This window comes from Prosopis cineraria, unplaced genomic scaffold (assembly GCF_029017545.1).
Source record: "Prosopis cineraria cultivar Desert tree isolate PC_DT_omini unplaced genomic scaffold, ASM2901754v1 PC4, whole genome shotgun sequence".
Lineage (NCBI taxonomy): Eukaryota > Viridiplantae > Streptophyta > Magnoliopsida > Fabales > Fabaceae > Prosopis > Prosopis cineraria.
In genome coordinates, this window is record NW_026555335.1 from 7,703,704 (window position 1) to 7,728,566 (window position 24,863).

The window sequence follows — 24,863 nt, forward strand, 5'->3', positions numbered from 1 at the left end:
TTGCACATAAGGAGCAATTAACCTGCACTGGTACTTCAGTTGATTTTTGAAATCTATTCTTGTCCATAACTCCAACTGGTATTAGCGGCAACTGGTTCTGTTTCTTCCCTCATTCATGTACAAAATTCTGCCACTTTGGACTACAAAGAAAGGAAGTGGACCTACGTAGGAAAATCACACTCACTGATTGGTTTAAAACAGAATAATCGATCCTGAAGGGTTATTGTCAAATGCCAATCTGACATGCCAAGCCGCACTTCGTTGATTCAAGTGGGCAATGACAAAGCTCCAACCATGAATATCAAAGAATATAAAGGGAAGGAACTTTTCTGATCCTAATCCCCTTAGTCCAATGAAAACTCGAAGTTTTTGCTTTCTCTGCCACTGTACAAATTTTTTTAATAGCACCTAAATTCTCCATCTAGGATTACAACAGAGGTCACAATCAACCCCATTTGGCATGGCTCCAGGCAAATAGCACTACTAACAAATCGAAGATCTTCGATGCCTTAAAAGAGACAAAACATGACCATCCCCCAATCATAATCAATGTCAAAAGTCTCTTGCTCCACTTTTTCTATTTTCCATGTTGTCCCCTTATAAGTTCTATTGCAAATGGTGATGAACCGCAGTTCTGATCAGCAATTTGGTATGGTTCCAAGTTCCAACTTCAAGCCGGGCAGTTTGTACCAACTCCTCGGCTTACCAGAAACTGGTAAAAATGTATGCAGAAAATCATCATATGGACTGCAAGCAAATAAAGGAGAAGAAGCTCAGAGGCTGTGTTTAGGATTCCTTTTGAGTGTTTTCAACACCAGCAGAACGAGCTGCTTGAAATTGAAGGGCATAACGTCTTTGCAGCTCTCTCAGCCTTTCTAGCAGTTCCTGAAATGTTGGCCGACCAGCTGGATCACTGGGGGGAATGAACCAAGATACAAGTCAGCAAAAGATATTTAACAATGGTAACGTGTTCCCGCAGAAATGCTGGCATACAACTAGGTGAGTCACATCATTTATATACCAGTAAAATAAAGCCAAATCATTAAGAACTCATACAATACTACATTTATCCAATAGTGCTATAGTGAATAATAATAGAGTATGAGCTTTTTCCAATGTCCAATTTACATGACAGCACAGTGATGGCTAATAGGCTGTGGGCCCAGTGATATAACTTGCACTATTTTATTTGATAGTTTATAAATGAAATAGTGCACCTGGTGTACCCAAGAATTTTCCCATAGTGTTAATGATAATAGGGGTATTTAGTTGGCATGCTAATTTTCTCTTAGTCAATTCATTTTTCTCTTCATTTCAGAATGAAAAAAGTTTCGATATATAACTTACAAATTTTCTTTTAAGGTTTCCATAACTTGAAAGCAAATATGGGAACAACAGAAAAATATAGTTAGTATATCAGATGCACACGACATGCATGCATGTGTGCTGCTAACAACTTAAGGTGACCAACATTAATTAAATAGTAAACTCAAGGGCAGTAAATTTTCTGGGGACAAGAAGACACAGACTATTTGCCCAAAAAAGGAGGGAGAATTTGAGTCTTGCTACTAACAGCATACAAACAACATTGTTTCACCCATCAAAATTATTAGAACAAATAGTTTGCAAGGTTGTCTCTGTTTGTCGCCATTATTTAATTCATAAGTTATCTTAAAAAGGTGAACTTGTCCCCACTCTAAGCATTAATACCATCAAATATGTGATCATTCTTAACAGAAGCCCATACCAAAAAGCTGAAAGAACAAAAATTCCGACTCCCAAAAAGAGGTAGAAAAATAGATGGAATAAGCGTTTCCTATCACCTAGTTCCGTTACGTAAACCAACAAAACATTGTAAAGTCAACTGATGAAACTGCCAATTTGTCATAGACCAGATTACCAAAATGAAATTTGGGCTACTTCGAGTATTCCAGGTAAAGAATGAAGAAACAGAAACTAGAAATGTCAGCAACTATGGAACCATCAATATATACAAAGCACCAGCTCAAGCAAAAGCTCTTTGGATTTCGATTTTGTCATAAAATTTAAGCAGGGAAGTAGGAATGATAAGGTTCAAATGAGTAAAGATGTTGAGAAATGCTAAAGATAATAAGAAGAAACTCAAAATATAGATTTTTAACAAAAAAGAAAACATCTCAAACAGCTGGTCTTAAGAAATTTGTTAAGGCACGCTGGCCAACAGTAGGACACAAGTCATTTTTAATTGATCATTTACTTTACTAGTGGCATAAGATTAATGCTTGTACGTGTAGAGCTGCGGAAAACGAAATAAATTAGTATGGCAGAACGAACAGAATATAATATAAACCTATGCCAGCAGCTCTCAATTATAGCAGCCCACGTAGGATCAACATCCTTCGGAATTTCTAGCCGCTGGTTCATGAACCCAACAGCTCCAATTACCTGCAAGTATCCTAGAGTAACCATTGTTCATATTTGGACTCACCATAATATGACAGTTACAAAATATGAATATGACAAATTAATATAATTAAATATCAGAAGGAATTGGGAAACAAATTAATTAACAATAGAAGTTGCAGGTCCCTATGACAAAATAACAAAACAATTCAAAGATCCCCATATCTTCAAGGGCTGGAATAATTTATTTAAGTGGTTTTTCCATCAATATGAAACCAACTCTTTTGGTGGCTTTCGGTTCAACAATCTTACATGACACCTTACTATATACATTCTCCATGTAGGAAATTCAAGGCTCACATATTCATGAAAACTATACCTGCATTGAGTTGAGACTCTCCCAAGGGATCTTTTCAGTTGTAAGTTCCCACAATATCACCCCAAAGCTGTATACATCAGACCTGATATCCCCAAGAAGCAGAGAATATAAAGTATTCAAAATCCATAAGTTCAGTGGGGAGAGAGAGAATAATTAAGCGTACAGATCAGACATACTTCTCATCAGAAGGCTCATTACGAAGAACTTCTGGTGCCATCCATTGAGGCTGCAAAGAAGAAAAAGCTAGAATCAGCAACTTCTTTGTTTGTGTGAAATAATAATGAATTCAAACAAAAAGATCTTGTGGCCAACAAAGAAGATATGTGAACCCACCGTGCCCTTTCCTGTCTTTGTCGTGAGATAAGTTTCATGCTTTAGGCGCGAAAGGCCAAAATCACCAACCTGTTCAGCTAGCACATGGTTAATATACTGTCTAACTAAACAAAATATAATACTAGAAATACTCAAGCAATCAAAAGAGAGCGTACAGCCTGACAAATGGAGAATAAATAGAAAAATTACAAGATGCTGACCTTAACAGTCCAGTTCCTATCAACTAGAAGATTTGAAGACTTCAAATCTCGATGAATGATAGGTGGGCTGCAATGATGAAGATAGTTTACACCCCGTGCCTATAGAAAGGATAAAAACAGAACATATCTTTAATTAAAGCAAGAAAATATCCAAAATGAATATGTAATACAAAAAAAAAAGAAAAAGAAAAAGAAAAAGAAATGAATATGACGCTATATCAACAAAACTTGAATGAGACGTTTTCTCCATAATATTACCAAAGAATACTTACAATGTCTAAAGCCATATGAACACGTCGTCTCCAGTCAAGTTTGGATGTGTTTCTCTGAAGTAAGCGAAACAAGCTTCCACTGAGATGAATTACAGATGAATGCAAGGATAATTAGCCCAACTTGATATATTGTAACTACATGATTAAAAAACAAAAGGAAACAAAAGTTTCTGAACAAACCGGGGGAGAAACTCTGTCACAATGCAGAGACGTTGAGGTGAAGTTACCGCCCCCATGAAAAGAAGGACATTTGGATGTCTAAGTCTTTTCATAACAGATACCTTCACATTAACATCATCATCATATCAGTGTTATATAATGAAGAACTTTAAGGGGGAGGGCCAGTGCTGTGAGGTACTAATATATTAGAAGAAGAGTAGAATATAGATAGAAGAAAATAACTATCAGAGAGGATTCGTGAAGAACTGGAAGAGAAATCTCTTGCATAAACTACTCCAAATTAGTTACAGTCTAAGAAATAACAATGCCAGAAAACTATGGCTCCACTCAATAGCTTATTTGGTTCATGTATAAGTCAATTTATTAGTTTTGCTAATTTTTTTAATTAAAGTGGGAATCAATCTTGGTGCAATTTATGTGTTTTCTTTGAGGTCCTTTAATAGAATTACGATATGTGGAGAGACCTCTTTAAAAGAATCAATCACGTGGTGCTGGGTGTTGAAAAATGTTTAAGATGTTAGCAAATACTTGATGAACTTTGCCAAAGTCTTCTCCTTATAATTGAGGAATATATGCAACAGCTTACTTCCACTTTGGTTATCCTTACCCACATCACTAGAGCTAATCAAGCTAAATCCTATTCAACTGCTCATATTATGGCTACCATAAGTTCATTCCAGACTTTTGGTTCTACAACATCTGCTCATAATATAATACCCATATAAGAGCAGCATGCTACAACGTGGCAATGCCACCTCGATGATATATTTAAAGTTAGAAGGTTAAACATATTGATCCTTCTTCTTTGGCGAACAAATAATTAATAGTCCTGATTGAACAAAATTAAACTCAATGAAGCGTTCCAGTTATCGTTGGTGGTGAATGGAACATGTTTATATCTATAAACCCTTGCCCGACACCTAACATGGATGTAGTTTAGTTTGTCAATAAAAAAATGGCAACCATAATCATCGGGCAAATATCATCAAACTAAAATCCCCAAGGTAAGCCTCGCACATTCTAAGTAGTTCATCTCTCCCTAGTACATTAGCAACTGAAGTTTTTCTCTAGAAAAGAAAATAAAATTGACAGCCTGAAAGCATACCTCTTGTCTGAAGGACATTATTACATCATCTGAGTATTCTTGCTTGGAGAATACCTTGACCGCAACATCCTGCAGAAATGTGGGAGTTAGTTGGCATCACATAATAGTCATCAGCAATATTTAGTTTGTCTCTGCAGAAAAGGCACATCCCAAATGAAACTCTAGCATTGCCTCAGGCTTGCATTTTCCATATACATTGCGCTGCCTTCCAGAAATTGCTTTACCTTTCAATGAAATATTTGAAATTCAAAACATCATAGGACATGCTGGTAATTTGAGTTGCAACCTAATCAAAATTTGTGCAATATAAAAGGAAAGCCTTAAAGGTTTTGTTAACCCACAGAAAAGTGGACAATTGAAAGAAGCAAAAGAGAATTCTCAAACATAGCTACAGCCACTAGTTATTTCAACATCCTTTTTACACATAGTATATGAACTTGAAATTATAATTAGCAGGAAGAGCAAAGAACATACTGATCCATACCACAGAGCGTGATACACAGTTCCACATGATCCTGCAAAAGCAACAGCAGAGAGGTAAATAGGAAATAGAAATAACATACCAAGCAAAAACCAAACAACAAATTTGACAAGGAAAGAATGATGGCATTAGCAAAGGATGGTAGAGGAGATAATAAAACTAACCAATTCTATGCATGACAACTACACTGATAACATTAGCATAGCTATCAATTTTGGAAATAAGAAATTTGAAGTTATAAAGTTCCAAGTTTTTTGTAATGAATGCTCTATTCTTTTGCTCTTAATACATACACAATCCCAAATCATGACCGTTTGAAGTTTTTTTAAGGAAAAAAAAAATCTCTACCTTGCCCAATTTGTTCTCCAATTGTCAAGTCTTCCCACAAGATTTCATAATCCAAACAATCGGTATCCATGTCCAATTTATTATTGACTGCACTGCTGCCACTCCCACAGCTGCTTGCACTACTTGTGCTGTTAACATTGAAGGAGGACCAGGATCCTGATGCTTCATTATTAACAGGTCGACCTCCTTCTCCTGCCTGACTTTCTGGCCTCACACAAGAAGAAAGAGGCTTTCGCTGAGCTGGCTCATTTTCTTGATCATTCTGCACCCAGGGCCAACCAACACGGACATTCCTTCCCTCTGACCCATCCCGTTCATATGCTTTCCATGGCCATGATATTGTTTTCTTTTGAATCCATGCTTCAGCCTTGGAAGTTAATACTTTATGACTAGGTTTTCCTTCACCCTCATCACCGTAATCTTTTAAATTTTTTCCTTGACTTTTGTCTTCTTTGTGAGAAAATAGACCAAAAGGAGATGGGGGCACATCTCCCCTGGGTGTGCTAGCTCCACTTGAATTAGCATCTTCTCTCTGGTCTGAGAGAACAGAATCTGAGAAGCTATGCTCAGAATGATGACTTTCACCGCTCCCACCTTCACGATCCACATTTTCTCCCATTCGGATTCTTGACTTCACTTTGTTACTTACCTTGGATGCCTATTATAATGGTTCTAACATCAAAACATGCCATGCTAAATTAAATAAAAGAAACATTAAAAAAATGTTGAATACTAACCAAATTAGAAATTTTTGATGCTATACCAACTTGAAGAGGCTGTTGAGAATCCAGACCAAGTTTATTTGTGATGCCACTTTTAAGATTGCTGGAGCCTGAACCTGTTTCAGAGTGCTTTACTCCTGATAACGGAACTCTCGTGTCAAGGAAGGGGCGTGAATCACTCGAGACCGAAATAACGCCAGCCAAATTTCCATCATCGTCATATAAAGGGGTATTACTAGCTAAAGCGAAAAACTTCTCTCCCATCTTATTTTTGGCAGGGAACTGCCCAATCCATTTCTCTCCCTTAATGACCCGGTTGACTATATCATTGGCTACGGCAAAATCCCTGGGGTCTACAAGCAGTTCAATGCCATCCTTACCGAGGGCTTCTTCCGCTGTATAACCGTATAAATTTTCAGCACTACGGTTCCTGCAAAATTATTACATAAACCTTAAACAATTAAGCTTTTGATGTAGGTCCCAGAATTCTTTAATCGACAGTAAAGAACATTTTATGCTCGAAATAAGTATAGTTGAAAACATATCCATTTTAATCTGAGAACATATAATCTCCAACAGCCTAATAAACGAAAGTCATTACAACTACGTTTGTATCTCCATTTGCAAACAGAATAAGAAACCACAAAAATAATCTTCACATTCTATCATGAAGAAATTAAATACAGGAAAACTTGAAGTCGAATAAGCTATTCACCAGTATATCATACGACCGTTAAGATCCAATATATGAACAGAGTGCCCCATTGACTGCAAAATATTGAGATACTGCCTATCAGTAAAATTCACAGCTGAAGGGCCCCTTCCAACGCCAACTTCTCCATCATTCTGAGGATCACTGCTACGGCTCTCTCTCTGAAGCGGTGACGAATGTTTAAACGAAGTTGAACCTTTCTTCCACGAAGCAGGTCCATCGAATCCGCCGCCTCCAGCTCTCCTCCTGGACGCACCCAATCTCGAACGCTGCGGCGATATCGAGTGCGACCTCTGGCGATGATGGCTCTGCTCGGCTCGGGCATCGCTCGCGCCCGAGAGCTTGAGCTTGGACATTTCTTGCTTGAGATGAGCGTGACCCGCCTCGAGGTCCTCGATCTTCTTGAGAAGCTCTTCTGGTGGTGGAGTTCCCATTTCGAAGCTAAAATCGAGCTATATCCAAAAGAGAATCTTCAGATATGTTCAACGCAACGAGCTGACAACATGAATTTAGAAAGAAGATTCATCAGTCATCACCCTCTCTTTCTCTTTCTGTCCGTTTCTCTGCCACACAGCCAAACTAGTCCCGAGCTTGATTCAGTGACTCGGCCCCTCTCTCTCTCTCTCTCTCTCTCTCTCTCTCTCTCTCTTCCCCCTTCCCCACAAGATTATTTCAATAACAGCAGATAAACTTGAGGGGGAAAAGCAGATATAGGTTGAAGTTTGATTAGACAAAATGAGAAGGTCTAATCTATCTCTGCTTTCTTCCGCAGTCAATTGCTCATTGAAAGAGAGATTCGAGCTCTGAGGGGTCAAAAAGCTTTTTCGGCCTTGTGTGTGTGTGTGTCTCTCTCTCTCTCTCTAATAAAAATAAATTCAACTTCAGCTTCCTTCTCTTTCTTTGTTTTTTAGGCCAGAAAGCTTCCTTCTCTTTCAGGTTTTGCTCATTATTATTCAACTCCCCCCCCCCCCCCAAAACCCACGCGGGGTTTGGCACTTGTGGAATGTGAAGTACTGTGTCATAATTTAATTCTATTTGGGCTATTTGACCAAGAAATGGCAATTACATATAAATCCAAAAAATCCCACGCGCCTTAACGCGCCAATAATCGTCGCCGGTTGTTGACTATCGGTCCAATCATCGCAGCGCGTCTAACTCATTCTCCTTCGATAGCGTTTGTTGAAGCTCAACTGGCAGATTCTTTTTGTTTTAATTCGAGATAAAAATTTATATCAATCCTTCTTAAACAACGAAGTTTTATGAGAACCCAATTTTAAAAGCAAATTTTGTCTATTCTAAATTAAAGATTAATCACTAAACTGCTATGATGTAAACCTGTCCCAAAGAAGAAAAAAAATTATATAAATTTTTAATTGTAGTTTAGGCATCAATATTCTTTTTTTGCCTAAAGTATTCCATAATTAAGATTAATCTCTTAAAAAATTTGAACATCATTTAAAAAATTATCCTTTCTCAAGCAGTGTTTTTCTTATTTGGTAATGCATCAATTTTATTTTAAAAGTAATATGAAGTTAACTGTTTAAAAACATTAGATATTGCATATAACTTAATAATTTTTTTCCGTAGAAAATATATTTCATTATAAAAGGAAGAGTACACCCAGCAACTTTCTTTTTTGGCCAATACGCCCAACACCTAATAACTTAATGATTATTGAAAAATATAAAATATGTAACATCAAAAAAATATAAAAATAAAAAAATGATAATAAAATTTTTTTAAAATATACAAATAATAATTTAGTCTCTTAAAATGTCATAATTTTATTGAAGTCCTGTAGATTTTTTTTACCATTAATAAATTAATATAAATGATCAAATTGTCCTTGTTAAAAAAATAATTTACAAATTTTGTTTAAATAATCACAATTTTTCTTCTCATATTCACAATAATGTAACAGCAAATCAGGAACTTAACATGTAAAATTATAATTTGTTGTTATATTGTTGCGAATATAAGAAAAAAAATTATGATTATTTAAATAAAATTTGTCAATCATTTTATTTTCAATAAGGACAATTTAATCATGTATATAAATTCATTGATAATAGAAAAATTTATAAAAATTTTAGTGAAATTATAACATTTTAAAATACTAACTTATCATTTATATAATTCAAAGAATTTTATTATTTTTTTCTTATAAAAATACATGATCGAATATTTATATTTATTTAAAAAAAAGGGTTTGTCTTTTTTATTTCATTTTCCCTGCTTCTAGAAGACTCCCGTGGCATGCATTAAATTCAGACAACAATGGACACACATTTTTCCGTTGAAAAGGGTCGAAAATAATAATATAAAATAAATATATTCAACAACTTTTCTTCTCTCAACTAGAATTTTTTATATGAGCGTTATATGAAATTTGATGTCACTGACATTTTATTGTCTAAAAATTATATGATAAATTTTGTGTAAATTTTATATTTTACATTAATATTGATATTAATTAGTGGCTAAAAATCAATAAAATTTTTCCCTTTATTTGAGTTGCTTTTTGGTTCAATTCCTTAATTTACCATTACAATTGTGTATATCCATTCAGGTCGTTGGCCAATTATGCAAATTTATTACTTTTTTTATTAAAAAATATAAAATATTTTTAACCGAATCTCGTCCTTCAATAAAATAGTTAATTACTTTTCAACTAATCATATTTTTTCTTATTTACTCCTATTAAACACTCTATAATAAATATAAAATTATTATCAATAGAGGTACTTTTAAAAAAATAATAATTACACCTCAAAAGACTAAAAATACTTTATATTTTTTAACATCTAACTCCTCAAAAAATGCTTTATATTTTTTAACAAAGGAAGTACTTTTTTTCACCCTTATGCATGTGTGTGACAACTGTCATATTGATTACAGGAAAAAAAACACTAGGAAAAATGACAATATATCCCTCTAAATTCTATAAATGATAATGTAACATCGAAATTTAAATTTTAACAATTAATTTAGATTAATAAAAATTTTAAAGAATATTTAGAGGTAAGTAAATTAGTAGAAGATGATTATCAAATCTAATTTAGAATATAATTCTAAGTTAAGATTTTAAAAAGTATTATTATTATTATTATTATTAGGGAAGAAGAAAGAGAAATATAATAAAAGAAAGATAAAAAAATGAAATATATGTGTGCGCGCGCGCGCATAGGAATTAAAAAGAATAGAAAAAAAAGGGGAGGCGGACGTTCTGCTGTGTAATGTACATACATGCATGCAATATATATATATGTTAAAAAGAATGAAACGGGAGGAAAAAGGGTGTGGGATCCACAGGTAATTTTTTTAAATCAACAAATGCCCCTTTCCCTTTGATTTTCCTTTTCTTCTCACTTCTCTTTTGCGCACGAATAGAGCAAGTGACTGTAAGCGAGTTCATCCCGTGTCTAAGTTTTAAAGGTGAGACTTTCTAATATGATATTTAGGATGAGATTTTAGACTTTTTAAAATTAAGTAAGTGTTTTAAAATTTTTTCTTAGCTATCCTTCCTCTTTTATTTCTAATTTTGTAGTGGTAAAAAATTTAGAGTTTAGAAGAGAGATGAATTTATGTTAAATAAAAATAATTGTTGAGGTTGTTAGTGGTATAATAAATATTTTAGAGTATAAATTTATTGATAAGCTTGAAATATGAGGTTTATGGATCAAATCCTAGGTTAGATTTTTATTAAATCTAAAAATATATATTGATTTATTAAGGTTTAGATGATTATTTGAGATGAGAAATGAATTATTATGGCTATAGAATGTTGTCTCCAAGCTTGAGACTCAATTTTCAATTTTTAGGTATTTTAGGTGTGAATTTATGAAATGAAAAGAAAAATTTTGATAATAGAAATTAGTTTAAAGGTTGATTTTAGCTTATTAAAATTTATTGATGACTAAAAGAAGAGTTAGAAATTTTATTTAATAGTATTAACTCTAGATTTATAATAAGGTTGAGATTAAAAATTATGTTATATATTCTAATTCTACTATTAGAGTTATTTTATTAGTTTCAATAATTAAAACTAATATTTATAAATAATATGTTATTTGTAGATTGTGTTGTTGATGAAGATTGTAGTGGAGAGAAATTGTGATGAATAATTTATTAAAAAAGCCACAAGATAATCATGCTTTTTATTTATGATTAGTGTTGTTTGATGTTAGTTAGGTAATTATTGAGAGAATTATAAATTGTTGTTGAGAAATTACCCTGTTATGGTTATGAAAAAAATTATGATCTATTTTTTTATCCTAAATAATCATCTAAACCTCAATAAATCAATAAATTTAATAAAAATCTAGCCTAGGGTTTGATCCATAAGTCTCAAATTTCAAGTTCATCAATAAATTTATACTCTAGAACATTTATTATACCACTAACAACCTCAACAATTACATTTATTCAACATAAAGTCATCCCTTTTTTAAATTTTAGATTTTCTACCACCACAAAATAAAAAATCAAAGCAGGAGGATGGTTAAGAAAATTTTTAGAATATTTACTTAGTTTTAAAAAACTTAAAATCTCACCTATAAAACTCAGACACGCTGTGTCGATGAACTCGCTCACAGTCGCTTGCTCTGTTCGTGCGCGGAAGAGAAGTGAGAAGAGAAGGAAAATGAAAGGAAAAAGGGCATTTATTGATTTACAAAAATCACCTGTAAGTCCTATATCCTTTTTCCTCCCATTTCATTCTTTTTTTTTAATATATATGTGTGTGTACATTACACAGTAGAACATTTGCCTCCCCCTTTTTTCCTATTTTTTTAATTCCTATGCACGCATGCACGCACGCACACACACACACATATTTTATTTCTCAATCTCTCTTTCTATTATATTTCTCTTTCTTCTTCCCTAATAATAATAATAATAATAATAATAATAATAATTTTTAAAATATTAACTTAGAATTATATCCTAAGTTAGATTTGATAATCATCCCCTACTAATTTGCTTACATCTAAATATTTTTAAAATTTCTATTAACCTAAATTAGCTATTAAAATTTAAATTAGAATGTTACAGATAACCTAATTTCTCAAAGTATCATGATTTTATTAAATTTTTAAAGAACTTTTTTATTATTAATAAATTAATATAAATGACTAAATTATCCTTAATTCAAATTGACAAATTGCCTTTGACATGCAAACTTATGATTTATTATTGCATTCTTACAATTTTAAAAAGAATGATGTGATTTTCTAAACAAAACTTGTGATTGGCATTTATTATTTCCAAAAATAGCAATATCAAGAATTTAATATATGAATTTGAAATTTGCTAGTACAATTTTACAATTTTAAAAAGAAAGTTGTAATTCTTTGAACAAAATTTGTGAAAAAATTAAAGGCAATTTTATCATTTATGTTAATTCATGAATGATAGAAAATTTTTCAGGAATTTTAATAAAATTATGACATTTTAAAAAATTAAATTATTATTTATATAATTTAGAGGGATTTTATTATCATTTTTGCTTAAAAACTACCACATGTTTCTCGTTGATAACAAGTGTTTAAAAAAAATTAAGAAAAAACATAACTCTAAATTCTTACACTTCGCTCACATTTTATTATAGGTCTCTGTATTTTTTTTTATATTATAGGTCTGTACATTTTTATTTTTTGATATTCTTGGTCCTTCCATGAATAAAGTATAAGGATATAGAAGGAATTTAAAATATTAATAAATAAAAGTGTAGAGATTTAAAATACCAAAAAAATGTAAAGGACTATAGTAAAACATGAGTAATGTGGAGGGACTTAAAATTATATTTTTTCAAAAATTAAAATTAAAAGTAGGGAATAAAAGTGGTGATAGGATGAAGTATATGTTTGATGTTTTCAATCTATCATATTCATTTAATTAAAAAATATAAAACATTTTTAATCAAACTTTATCCTCAACGAAATAGTTACTTTTTTTTAAATTAATCCTATTTTTTTATATTTATTTTTATTTGATAAGATGTCTTGCTCTTAAATAAATATAAAGTGATTTATTCAATAAGAACACTTAAAAAAAGACAATAATTATACCTTAAAAAATAAAAAATGTTTTATATTTTTAAACATTCAAACTTTCAAAAAATGTCTTATATTTTTTAATAGGAGAAGTAATTTTTTTATAAAATGTAAATAATTATTAAATAGAGACAGAATCTTATGTTAAAATTTTTTAAATTGCTTAATAATTGAACTTATTAAAATTTACATTTTTCAAATTAATTTTTAAGAAATGTATATATAACAATAAAATTGTAGGTCTGTATATTCCAAAGATGAGGTGTTCTTTCTGTACATGATAGAGTTTGAAAACAAATTATATTTTTTATTATAGTTTGTTGAAATTTGTATACCTTGAGATATATTTTTATCATATTTTAATAAATATGTTTTAAATAAATAAAATAAATAAAACAAGATTATACGAGGAGAGGATACCCAGCCGTCATTTTAATTTAAGTGAAGTGAATGCAAAAGGAAAAAATTGAAAATAGGTGAATAATACCACTAGGGTAGGTGCAGAATGTGTCACATCAAATATCAGCTTGAAGAGTAATTAAGAGCAGAATCAGAATTATGCCATGAAAAGCACCAGATCTGTGTTTTCCCTCTTTCCTTCTGTCCCCCTTTTTTTCTTTTTTCTTTTCTCTTTTCTCTTCACCTAACGTTTTCAATTGATACTCCTTTTTTTTTTTTAACCATTTTTTCGTTGGCTCTTTATCACATCCTTTATTCTGCTCAAATACCTTTTCCCCTCTATTATATATTATTTATTGTAAAATATACTATATTTATTATGTTTTCATTGTCATTAATCCACTGTAATTATATTTTATATTATTTTCATTGAAAAATATAAATAACTTATTCAAACCATTAAAACTATTTTTTTATATTATCTTCTCTCTTTATTCAGTCATTCTCAAATATTCTAATGTAATGAGTTGCTTGTATTTCGTCTTTTTAATTCAACTAATATTTTTTTAATGTATATACATGGATTCATACTTTAGATATTTTCTATTATCATGCATACATGATACATTTATACATTATACTCAAGAATAGTTTTTCTTTTTTTTTTTGTTTGTAAAAAAATTAGGTGAATTAAATTATAAAGATAGTTGACAACAATTTGAAAAATATTTGTTAAAATATTTAAAAAAAATTAATCTTTTAGTCCTCCAACTTTTAAGTCACTTGTAATTCAATCCCTCAACTTTTGAATCACTTATAAATTAGTTCCTTAACTTTTGCTAATTTTTTTCATATTAGCTTATATCACACATCAATGAGCAAGATGAGGGTATTTTAAAATAATATATGAAAATTTTTTATCCCTCTTATTTAATAAGAAATTTTTTTAAAAAATTAAAAATAAGGACCGAGTTATAAGTGAATCAAAAGTTGAGGGACTGAGTCGCAACGAGTTATAGTTGAGGGATTGAGTCGTAGCGAGTCATAGTTGAAGGACTAAGTTATAAGTGAGTTAAAAGTTGAAGAATTAAAAAATTAATTTTTTAAAATATTTATGTATTATCTACTAATAAAATTTTTACATCAATAGATATAATGGACAACAGTTTTATTTGAAAAGTATGTCAAATATATTTTTTCACAATTGACCCGTAGAAGCACGTTAGGAATAAAACTTGACAAAATTTCATGCATACAAATAAATGCTTAATCACGGTCATTGTGATTGACCAAGAAGTGTTGATGACGTCAGCTACAATTGTCAACTGGTCTTACGTTCACAGTGACGCCAGTTTAGATTCCATGTTTCCGTTTCTTATGTGACAATTTATTTCTAACTAATTTATGTCTACAAGCATTTTAAAAGTAATTTATAATTATGAGTGTAATACTGAAATCCAACTCAACCAACTTGTTGAACGGGCTGATAGCGATGCAATTACGAATTTAATCATTAATGTTTAAACAAATGTTGTGAGGAATTTGATGCCTGATTTAATTTTAAATCTTGGCCTGATATAGAAAAAGGCTAAAAAAAATTTGACCTAGAAAAAAACTGGATTCTTTAAAAAGCTAATTTCATTTTTTGGGCTTTTTATTTGTATATAATATGATTTAGGATTTATCTAGAAAAATGTTATTAGCTATAGTACAAAATTCCAAATACATATGTTTTGAGTTTACTCACTCATACTTTAATTAAGATCGTTTTATATTTAATAAGTTATGAAATTATAACTTCTAATATCATTATCTTATGGTTATTTATAGACAATTGAACATATTATGGATTTATTTTATATACTTATTTAATATCAATTTTTATCTAACTATTATAACATTTGTTCAACATTGATCTGACGGACTGGATAATAAAAATTGACACCTGTTAGACTTTTTGGTTCAACGTCTAGCCAACTTTTAAAAACAATGGTCGTAATAAATAATTGCCATTCACTAACAATTCAGAAAACATCTAGGGAGAATGCACAAATACATTTATCCAAAATAGGGAGATGGCAATTTAATTTTCCAAAATATGGTAATGCTTTTTGAGTCTCAAGGAATTTAATTGTCATTAAAATTTTTTTATGAAATGATAAAAATATCTCTTGATTTAAAAAAGTGAAGAAAAATTGTGAAAAAAAGTTATCAATGCCAAAACTACTTTAGTCATTTATTAAATCAAACTTATGAATTCTAGAATCAAAGTTGTGAATGAAAATACTTTATTGCACTTTGCAAATTGAGGAAAAATAGAGAGAGAAAATTATGAATACCTAAACCACTTTTGTTATTTGCTGCACTAGAATTATGAATTTTAAAACTAAAGTTGTGAATAAAAAAAGTTGGTTGCATTTTTTAAATTAAGAAATATTTTTTTCATTTCATAAAAACTTTAATGATAATTAAGTTTCTTAAAACTTAGATGGCATTATCATATTTCATGAAACTAAATTGTCATTTTTCTATTTCAGAGAAATTTATTTGTCATTCTTCCAAACATCTAATTCTAGATCAAATTAATACATTCAAATATAAAAAAAAAAAAACTATTTAATCTACAACATAATTTCAAAGTAAAGTCAGATTATCAAATTGAAAAATGAAGATAAAGGAAGGATTACGTTTGTTTAGTATACAAGAAATAATCCTTAATTAATTGAACAAACTTAAGTGTATGAAAAGGGTAATGCGTTGAGTCAATAAGTGGAAGGTTGTTTCGTACAAAGCATGAAGAAGGGCGTGCACGCACACAACTTGTGGAGACTTGAAAGTGAAGATGAAATGGAATCGTTTCTCTCACTTTTTTAATCCAAACAAACAACAAACAATAATAATAACAATAATATATGAATATATTATTGTAAAGGCAAAGAAAGTAAAAGCTTCAATGCTTTCAAAGTTATGATGGGAAAGAAGGGAGCATAGTTCACTGCACTCCCAAATGGGGAATGCAATTGTACAACGAATATTCAGCCTCATCTCTTCGTTATCGACTGTATCATTCAGTGCTCTTTGTACCAGAAGATAACGTAAAACCAGAATGGCTTTTAGACACTTAAAAGTGGCAGCTTGACATTGAAAAATGAATTATAGTCTGTCTGTCATCAAAACTTTATCAATAAATTATGTTTTCTTTTGGGTTTCAAGTTGTTGGCTTAAGGTAACATTTTGACCAGTTGACGTGGCTACCAGTTTCGGTTCTTTTTTAAACGGTTGCAACCTAACTGATTGGTATGTTGTGAAAATTTCTTGCTTGTTTGGTGGATTTTCAATGTAGGATTGAGTTATTTAAATCAAAGATCAGGATTTTGAGGGGACCAGAGTTGGTGAACTTGAAACAGATTACTTGTTTTTTTGGTTTCTCCTCAAGATTTCTCTAGCAATATCTGTTTTCTTAGACTTCTTTATTAGAATGAAGCTGTGTATTCAAATTCTAACATATTCAATAACACCCTACCCTCTCACACCATGATGCAAGTTGCAACTAGATTTTACCCTTATTATAAACATAAATATTGGTTCTTGTATAGTTATTGACTTGACAAATGTGCGTGGAGTCCACTTGCAATTTTTTTTGGTAAAAAAAAATTTAAATGACTTGAATTTAGAAGCTTATCAAGGTTGGGACATGCTTCCAAACTCAAAGAACACTCATAGAAGCACTTATAAATTACTCATTAACAAGGTCTTCATATCAATTGTGGGATTTGATCTCATGACCTTATAAATCAAGGGTCAAATCCTTACTCATTGGACTAACTTTTGGTGGTTATCTGCTTAGAAATTATGTTCTACACTTCTTACAGTCCAGTGAAGCCCATTAGAGATGAATTTAAGACCACTATTCATGAACAACTAGACTTGCTGCAATAACAATAAAACCAGTAGGGGAAGGCTAGAAATACTATTAACATCATCTAATAATGCACACATGCCTTGGATTTGTCTTGAGGATATGTTTGGACTGAAGAATGGAGAGGGGGAAAGGAAACCCCAAAAAAAAAAAAAAAACAGAAGAAGAAGAAGGACAAGATTTGCTTTATATCCAAATCAAGGGAAATGTCTAAATCAAATCCAACCTTCACTTCCAATCGCCTCAATCCAAACATAAGCTAAAAGCACATTCACTTCCCAACGTTTTCTGAAATCTGGCAGCTGTCATGAGTTCATCCGTTTGTGTTAGAGAATAATAGATCTGCAAAGAGAAGGCATACATATTCAACTATTCATCTGTGACTGATCCACAGAACTTTCCTAAAATACTCGAAAGTCCAGCTTTTGTTACTTAGAACAAAGAGACGTACAAAACCGTGGGAGGAAGGGGGAAAATTAGATAACAGGTAGAAAAGCAAAATCTCCAGAGAAAAACTTTCAGCAGGCAAAGATTTTACAATTATTCGCGAATTCAAGAAAAACACATAGTATAACTATAAGTAGTTACATGACTAAACAATGGCAGGATAAGGATGAAGTTCAATCCTGAGCCCTGACCATGGAATCCACAGCAACTGCTAATTATGGACTCATGAGCAACAGTTTCACAGGAAACCCACTTGATCATGAAGATGTACACAAAATGGCAGCACAACTTTTTTTACACTCCGCCATAACTCTATGAGATTCTTAAGGTTACATAGGCTATAAATTTACTAGTCGCTAGCCGGGTTGCTGCACCAAACATGTCTGGTCAGGGCGGAGGCCTGAATAAAAATCCTATTGGCAGTAGAATTACAGCATCAGATCCGGATAACAAGCCAAATCAGCTTTTGCTCAAATGCAAGCCCCTAAGTCCCTCGATAGGTGAGCTTCATACTCTTGAGAGTATGACCAAGGACATATCTAAAAGTCAACATGAGAGATTGCAAAGTACCTAGTTCACATTTTTAGAATCTTTCCGTGTCATGGGCAGCTCAATAATTACTAAGAAGTAGCATCGTTCTGACTCCCTAATATATTGGACTTCACCGCTCATTAGCTTTAGAATCCTCCTGCACATGCTCAGCCCTAAGCCTTCTTGAGTTACCCACAGGTTGCTATTGAACATGTCTTGAATCAATTCAGCAGGAAGACCTTCACCGGGACATACCATCCTTCACAAAACCAAAAAGAAGAAGACACACAAAAATTGAAATAAATTAAGTAGATATTAGAAGCCAAGTGAATAAACTAAGTATGTGAGAGAAACAATTTTGGCACAAATTATCAGGTTTCCTCGTAGAAGAATTGAAAAAAAAAAAAAATTACCATGCATTTGGCGAATGATCAGAAGTTGCGATCTTCGTTTAACTTTTCTTAATGGAATATTTTTTCATGAAATGCCGTGATCAAGAGATAATAAAAAGAAAGCAATAACTAAACTCATTTTCAAGGTATACCAGCATAATGTACAAAGAAATTACAATAATGGGGCAGGCCACTAGGCCTTTCCCCCAACAAACATCATATTATGCATTTGCCACAAAAGAAATTTTGGCATCTCTCACTCTCTTTCCAGGGGGAGTTCAGGCAGGCAAATCAGATACTATTAGGATAGCAATTAAGAAAGGTTGTGTTTAAGTCAAAAGCGAACAAACAAGGTTGAAGAAGGCATCTTAAATCCAACCCCAACCAGATTTCTGCCATTTTGAAGGTCACAGTTCAAGTTATATATCATGAAGCATGATGTTGTGTAATCATCAAGAATGGGAAAACATCGGCCTACCCATAGAAGAGATGCAACCCAAAAAATTGGTCCAACTTGCATGGTCAATCAAACAATTAAGAAAATGTTCCTTAACATAAGAGTTTTCAAAACTTTTAAGGCAAGATAAACAAGATTAATTTGAACTAGCAATTCTTTGCAATAGTTTTGCAGTGCTGTATGATGAAATCATTTCATGAAAGGATCTAAAAAATATTAATGATTTCTCATCATGTTTTCATTCTAAAACAGATATCAAGTCAGGGTGATAAAATGGTAGTCATCATCATCAGTAATGCATGCTCAAAGAAAGAAATAATTATTAATGAAATAACAAAAAGTACATGCTAATATACCTGAATTCAGTATGAAGAAGAGTAAGTCCGTCAGAAATTTGTCTTATTCTCGGAAAAACATGAATCTCTACCCAACCATCTGGAGATGGTGCATAGCGCACCATATTCAATAAGAAATCAGCCAAGACCTGTTGAATCCTTGATTGATCACCATATACAGCAAAGGTCTTGATTTCTTCAGGAATATCACGGATCAACTGTAAATTTCTTTCTCTCAGCAATATCATCACTTGGCTAACAACTGCATTGATGACACTTCCAAGTAAAAATTCCCCCTTCTCAAGCTCCAAGGACCTAGATCCAAAAGTAGACAAAGACTTAAGTCTTGTCTTATTGAAATTGATGCAAGAAGTTTCAAGGACATTAAAGCAAGCACACTAATTGCCAACAGCAGCAAATAGCAAGTGTATAACTCACGATCATAACACAGACATCTATAATGTACCTTACATGCAGTCAAAGTTTGAAAAATAGACAACTTTTTAACAGCACAAGTTGATATATCTGGATCATAAAAGATAAGTATATTAGTAATTCCCCCCTTTTTACCATATTAGGGGGGAAAAAAATTATTCCATATGCTATTTCTATATGCATCAACAAGGCGGTAATCTACTAGCATCAGGACTATTAATCGTGTGAACTTGGAAAGCAGAAACTAAAACAGGTCTGCATCCTTTGCACTATCAGAGATAATGATAAAGAAAATTATCAAACATTCTAACTGACACCACAAATTAAAATCCAATAAATAGAATGGCATGTCTTCATGTATCACAATGCTAGCTATGAAACAACTTGCCCAAGAGCTCAATTTTTAACCAGAGGCCTAAGAAAGGCTCTTAAAATATCCATTACTTTTGGGGGGGGGGGAAAGCACTTGGCATGGAATAAGGATAATGTATTGACTCAAAAATACCAACTATCTTGTACTAAAATCACAAAAATATACAAAAATATCAGCAGACTGGGAGGCAACAAACATTGAAACTTTGAATTTCTTAGTCAATTTACTCTTAATGCCATATTAGAGATTCACCTAACCAAAAAATCTAAGCTTTTAAGCAAACCCAGAAATGGTACATCATAAATTTTCTAGACTAAGAGAAAATTGAAATGATTGTTCAGAAAACCCACCCATCATCAATGCTCTCCAAATCTACATCACGTATTATCTTCAACATCTGCTTCTCACAAGCAGTACTGGTCTCAAGAAACTGCTTTTGATCATCAGTCAAGTCTGTAGCTTCCAGAAGAGAGTTTGTAAAGCGTATGCCATTCAAAGGATTCTTTATTTCTTGACAAATGTAAGCTAATTCTTTCATCCTAGCAAAGCATTTCTTCTCCTGTTGTCTCTGGATTTTCAGAGCCTGTTGAAGTTCAGGACTTGCAATTTGCAAGAAGCAGAATGCCCCAATGATCTGACCATCCATGTTTATCCTCTTATTAGCAGTCAGGAGTGCCTGCACATATTTTCCATTCTTATCAAGAAATGAAAAGGGAAATTTATCCGTATCCTGTCCACCAAGGGCATTGTGCAGCACAATCATGAACTTGGTCAGAGAATCTTGGCCCTTTAGTCGACAGAAACTACCAAAAACCTCTCCTACCAGCATTTTCCCAATGATTTCCTCACGCTTCCATCCTGTAAGATTTTCCATTGCAGTGTTCCACTCTGAGCAGCATGTGTTATCATCCGATGCAAAAATAGGAGGGATCAATGGATTTGGACTGTGTACAATAGCCTTGTAGTCACCTTGTATGTTAATGAATTTGTCCATTACTACTTTTTGACCAGTAACATCTTGACCAACAAAGCATACTCCAACGATATGATTTGTATAATCCTTGCTGGAGCAAGCATTCACCACAATATAAACTGCCTTCTTGTCATGTTCAGGGCCAAACGTCCTCATTTTTATTTCAACGTTTTATCTTCTTCACCTGTGCTAATTAAATTCAAATTGTTATGGTATAGCCAATCACCAAAACTGTCTTTTGACCAAAGAACAAGATAATATATAACAAGAGATTCAATTAAGAATGACATAATTAAAGAGTCAATTGTTACATTGACCTTTTCTTCATTTTGGTCCAATAAACAATGATGAGCAAAAACTCCACATTCAGGGTCAACTCACTGTTCCCATTCTCATACAGTTTTTCTTTTGAAGCCTAAACCTGTTGTATAGCAAAAACTTAATCCCACATGACAAATATATTATCACATTATAAATGCCATGACTACCACTAGCGAAATCAGACATCCCTCAACTGTGCTAGGAATGGTAAATCAATTTATTTACCAGGGGAAAGATTTTGTCACTTGCAGTTAATTATGCGGCAAAGCACCATTTACACATTCTACTAAACTTTTAGCTGTATGTTTAACAAGAATATAGGCAACCAAAACATCCAAAAGTTCTTCCTAATATTTAGTCAGAGTTTCCTTACACAATTAATTAATAAATTAAACAGAGAAATAGTTTTAGAAAGACTACCTCTTAAAGCACGAGAAAGAAGCTTGTCTACGGTTTCTTCAGATTCTTTATACACAATATCATGTATCAAAGACTTCCCCATAGCTTCATCAACTGAGAGTCCTGTCAATTCTGCAGCCTTTGCATTCCAGCCATTTATGCAGCCATCAACGTTTACAGCAAATATGGGAGCAGTAGCAGTCTCTATCAATCTAACCATTTCCCTGGCCACAGAACTCAGCTCATCCACCCCTTGCAATTCCAGATTATGAAGCTGGGAATGCACAACAGCCTTAGAATTGTTTTGCTCAGCATCTCTAAATGAATCTCGCAAGATAAGCTGCAAGGAATGTATAGCATCCATTTCTGCATTGTCCCAGGGCAGACTACGGCTTTTTACCACTTCTAGAAATGCCTTGAATGAAGAACGTGGATTCATTCTCTGTCCATCATCCTTGTCCTCTGGGTGATGCTTTGCACCACCCCATTTGATCTCTTTCGCTGTATGGGATCTGAACCAGAAAAGATAAGCCCTGTCTGTAATATAAGCAACAGCCATCCCACATACCGCATCACCAAGAGAAACAGCCCCAGGATACCCAGCATCAGCCAGACTATCAGTACTTAGACCTGTTGAGTCTCCGTGGCTGGCCAACAACCACTCTATGATATCCTTTATCTGGAACTCAGTTGGGGTGACACCTAATGGGTAGTAGTTATTTTGGTAGTAGAGAGCCGCTCCATCACATTTCACAAGGTCCATAATATTAGGGCTCTGAGTAACAATGCCAGTAAGAGAGTCCCGAAGTAACATGTCACACAAGAGGGTCTGTGTCCTTAAAACACGTTTTTCTAATAGCTGTGATGCCAATTGAAGTTCCATATTCAGCTGAAGCCCAAAGGCCTGCATAAGGAACTCACAAGCATAGCGCAGAGGGAAAGGAATGCATCTAGCAGAAGTATGATGACAAACAACCAGGCCCCAAAGCCTCATTGAGTTACGACCACCAACAGCTTCCTCTTCGTTCCCATTGATTATGACTGCCATTGCCAGTGAAGCTATCGATCCCATATTGGCCATATACTGCGCATGACACCCATGGGGGGCACGAAGGGTTGATCCAACTAAGCATAGCGGCTGCATAAGCGCTTCATCCTGAATTACCTTAACAGGAGTGGCATGACAATCCACAATCATCCTAACCCGATTCTGCTTGAACAAGAACCTTGAAGCCTGGGGAATATCAGTAGCAGGGTAGTGCAAACCGATATAAGGATCCAAGTCTGGCCTCTTACTCTCAGCAACAACCTCTCCATGTTCATCCTCATGAAATTTATAAACCATTACCCGCTCATATCCAGTCAGTTCTCTAACACTCTCAACTACAGTATCACACAAAAGCTGAATATCTCCACCAGGAAGCGACTGCAACTGCGAGATTGCACGCACCGCCAACTTCTGAGACTGCACTGCCCCAGCAATGGAAAGGGCAGGGTCCTCTGTTCTGGCGGGTTCCAAATCAATCACAATTCCCACGTCAATTCTGTGCAAAATTGCATAAAAGGGTTTCCCTGAATTCTTCGAATGAATCCAAATGGGGTTTAACAGTGTGATTTCCCGAGCCCCAAAGGCCTTTTCGAGTAGCACCGCACTTGAGGGAGTAAAAAGCGTGCGAACATCAGCTCCAATCGTGAGAGCTTCAGATTTTTCAAGGTTTGGAACCGATTGAGGAGTGATGCCCAGCAAATCCCGCGCGTTTTCACTGTATCCAAGAATCCGAAAAGTGGGTTCATCTACGGCAATCATGCAACCAAAGGGCTGAATATACCCGCCCCTTTGAATTCTCAACAGGTAGGCCGAAATCTGCTGCTCGGGAACCGACTGGATGCTGGTTTTTATGGACTGTGAGTAATCAAAAGACTTACCAGACTCGCCGGATTGCTCGAAGACGGCATGGAGGCGAGCATCCTCAGTGTACTGAGCAATTGCTTTGCTGATGGACTCTGTATTTTGGGTTCTCTTATAGCTTGTGCCTGAAGAGTGAACTTGGGTTAGTGAATTTGCCGCTCTGCCCGCCGCTGCCATTGAAGGGTCTTAGTGTTTCGCTGCTTTGTTACTCCTTTATCTCTCAATTGAAGTCAGTTTCTGCCTCGAGCTCGAAGATCCTGGAGTCGTAACTACGCAAGGGGCGAGATATTATTCTTAAAAAAAAAAACTTAAAAACAAAAAATCTAGCTTTAACAGAGTTCAGAGGAAGTGACGCGCGGACTAGTGTATTTCTTGTTAGGCGTCACTTTTCTGATTCTGAAATGCTACTCCCTCTCTCGCCCGACCCCTCCCTCTCCCTGGAGTGAACATAAATATCTTTTTCCCTTTTTTTAACCTTATTCAAGTGATTTTTTATTGTAGTGGAAACAAGAAAAGCAGTGCTCTCCATTGTCATACAACGTGAGCTGGATTTTCGTGTGGTTGAGGACGAGGGTCTGCCCGTATAATTGAGAAAGGCATCAATTGATTCGTGGCTGTATTTTCGAATTGGGCTCTCCAATCTCCATCCATATCTACGTCTGAATATGTCTAATAATAATTTGTCTATAAAATGTTACGTTACATGTTATAGTGCACCGTTTTTATTTTTATTACAAAAAAGTACATCATTTTGATTCACGTTGTACCTTTACTTTCTATTTTTTTATTTCCACGTGATATATTAA

The 24,863-nt window shown here is 33.5% G+C and overlaps 2 protein-coding genes across 4 annotated transcripts; both read right to left on the bottom strand.

The window, feature by feature from the left end:
- Positions 1-156: 156 nt before the first annotated feature.
- On the bottom strand, positions 157-8,004 carry LOC129310009 (serine/threonine-protein kinase BCK1/SLK1/SSP31-like). Of its 3 annotated transcripts, none has more exons than XM_054951814.1 (13): positions 7,118-8,000; positions 6,418-6,832; positions 5,681-6,338; positions 5,326-5,366; positions 4,852-4,920; positions 3,747-3,847; positions 3,567-3,645; positions 3,295-3,393; positions 3,074-3,163; positions 2,938-2,987; positions 2,762-2,843; positions 2,330-2,424; positions 157-913 (listed from the first exon to the last, which is right to left on the bottom strand). In XM_054951814.1, exons 1-13 carry the CDS (start codon positions 7,546-7,548, stop codon positions 787-789), a joined length of 2,337 nt encoding a protein of 778 aa, XP_054807789.1. In that variant the 5' UTR covers positions 7,549-8,000; the 3' UTR covers positions 157-786. The 3 variants fall into 3 exon arrangements, 2 of the variants coding, with proteins under 2 accessions (XP_054807789.1, XP_054807790.1); XM_054951815.1 differs by having other exon boundaries at positions 3,095-3,163; positions 7,118-7,997; XR_008592992.1 differs by having other exon boundaries at positions 897-913; positions 2,330-2,435; positions 7,118-8,004.
- A 9,997-nt stretch (positions 8,005-18,001) lies between these two features.
- On the bottom strand, positions 18,002-24,208 carry LOC129308621 (phytochrome B-2-like). Its single transcript, XM_054949862.1, is given in 4 exon segments — positions 18,002-18,722; positions 19,669-19,962; positions 20,806-21,603; positions 22,145-24,208. Coding segments are annotated over 4 exon segments (3,123 nt in total). The 5' UTR covers positions 23,956-24,208; the 3' UTR covers positions 18,002-18,502.
- Positions 24,209-24,863: the final 655 nt, after the last annotated feature.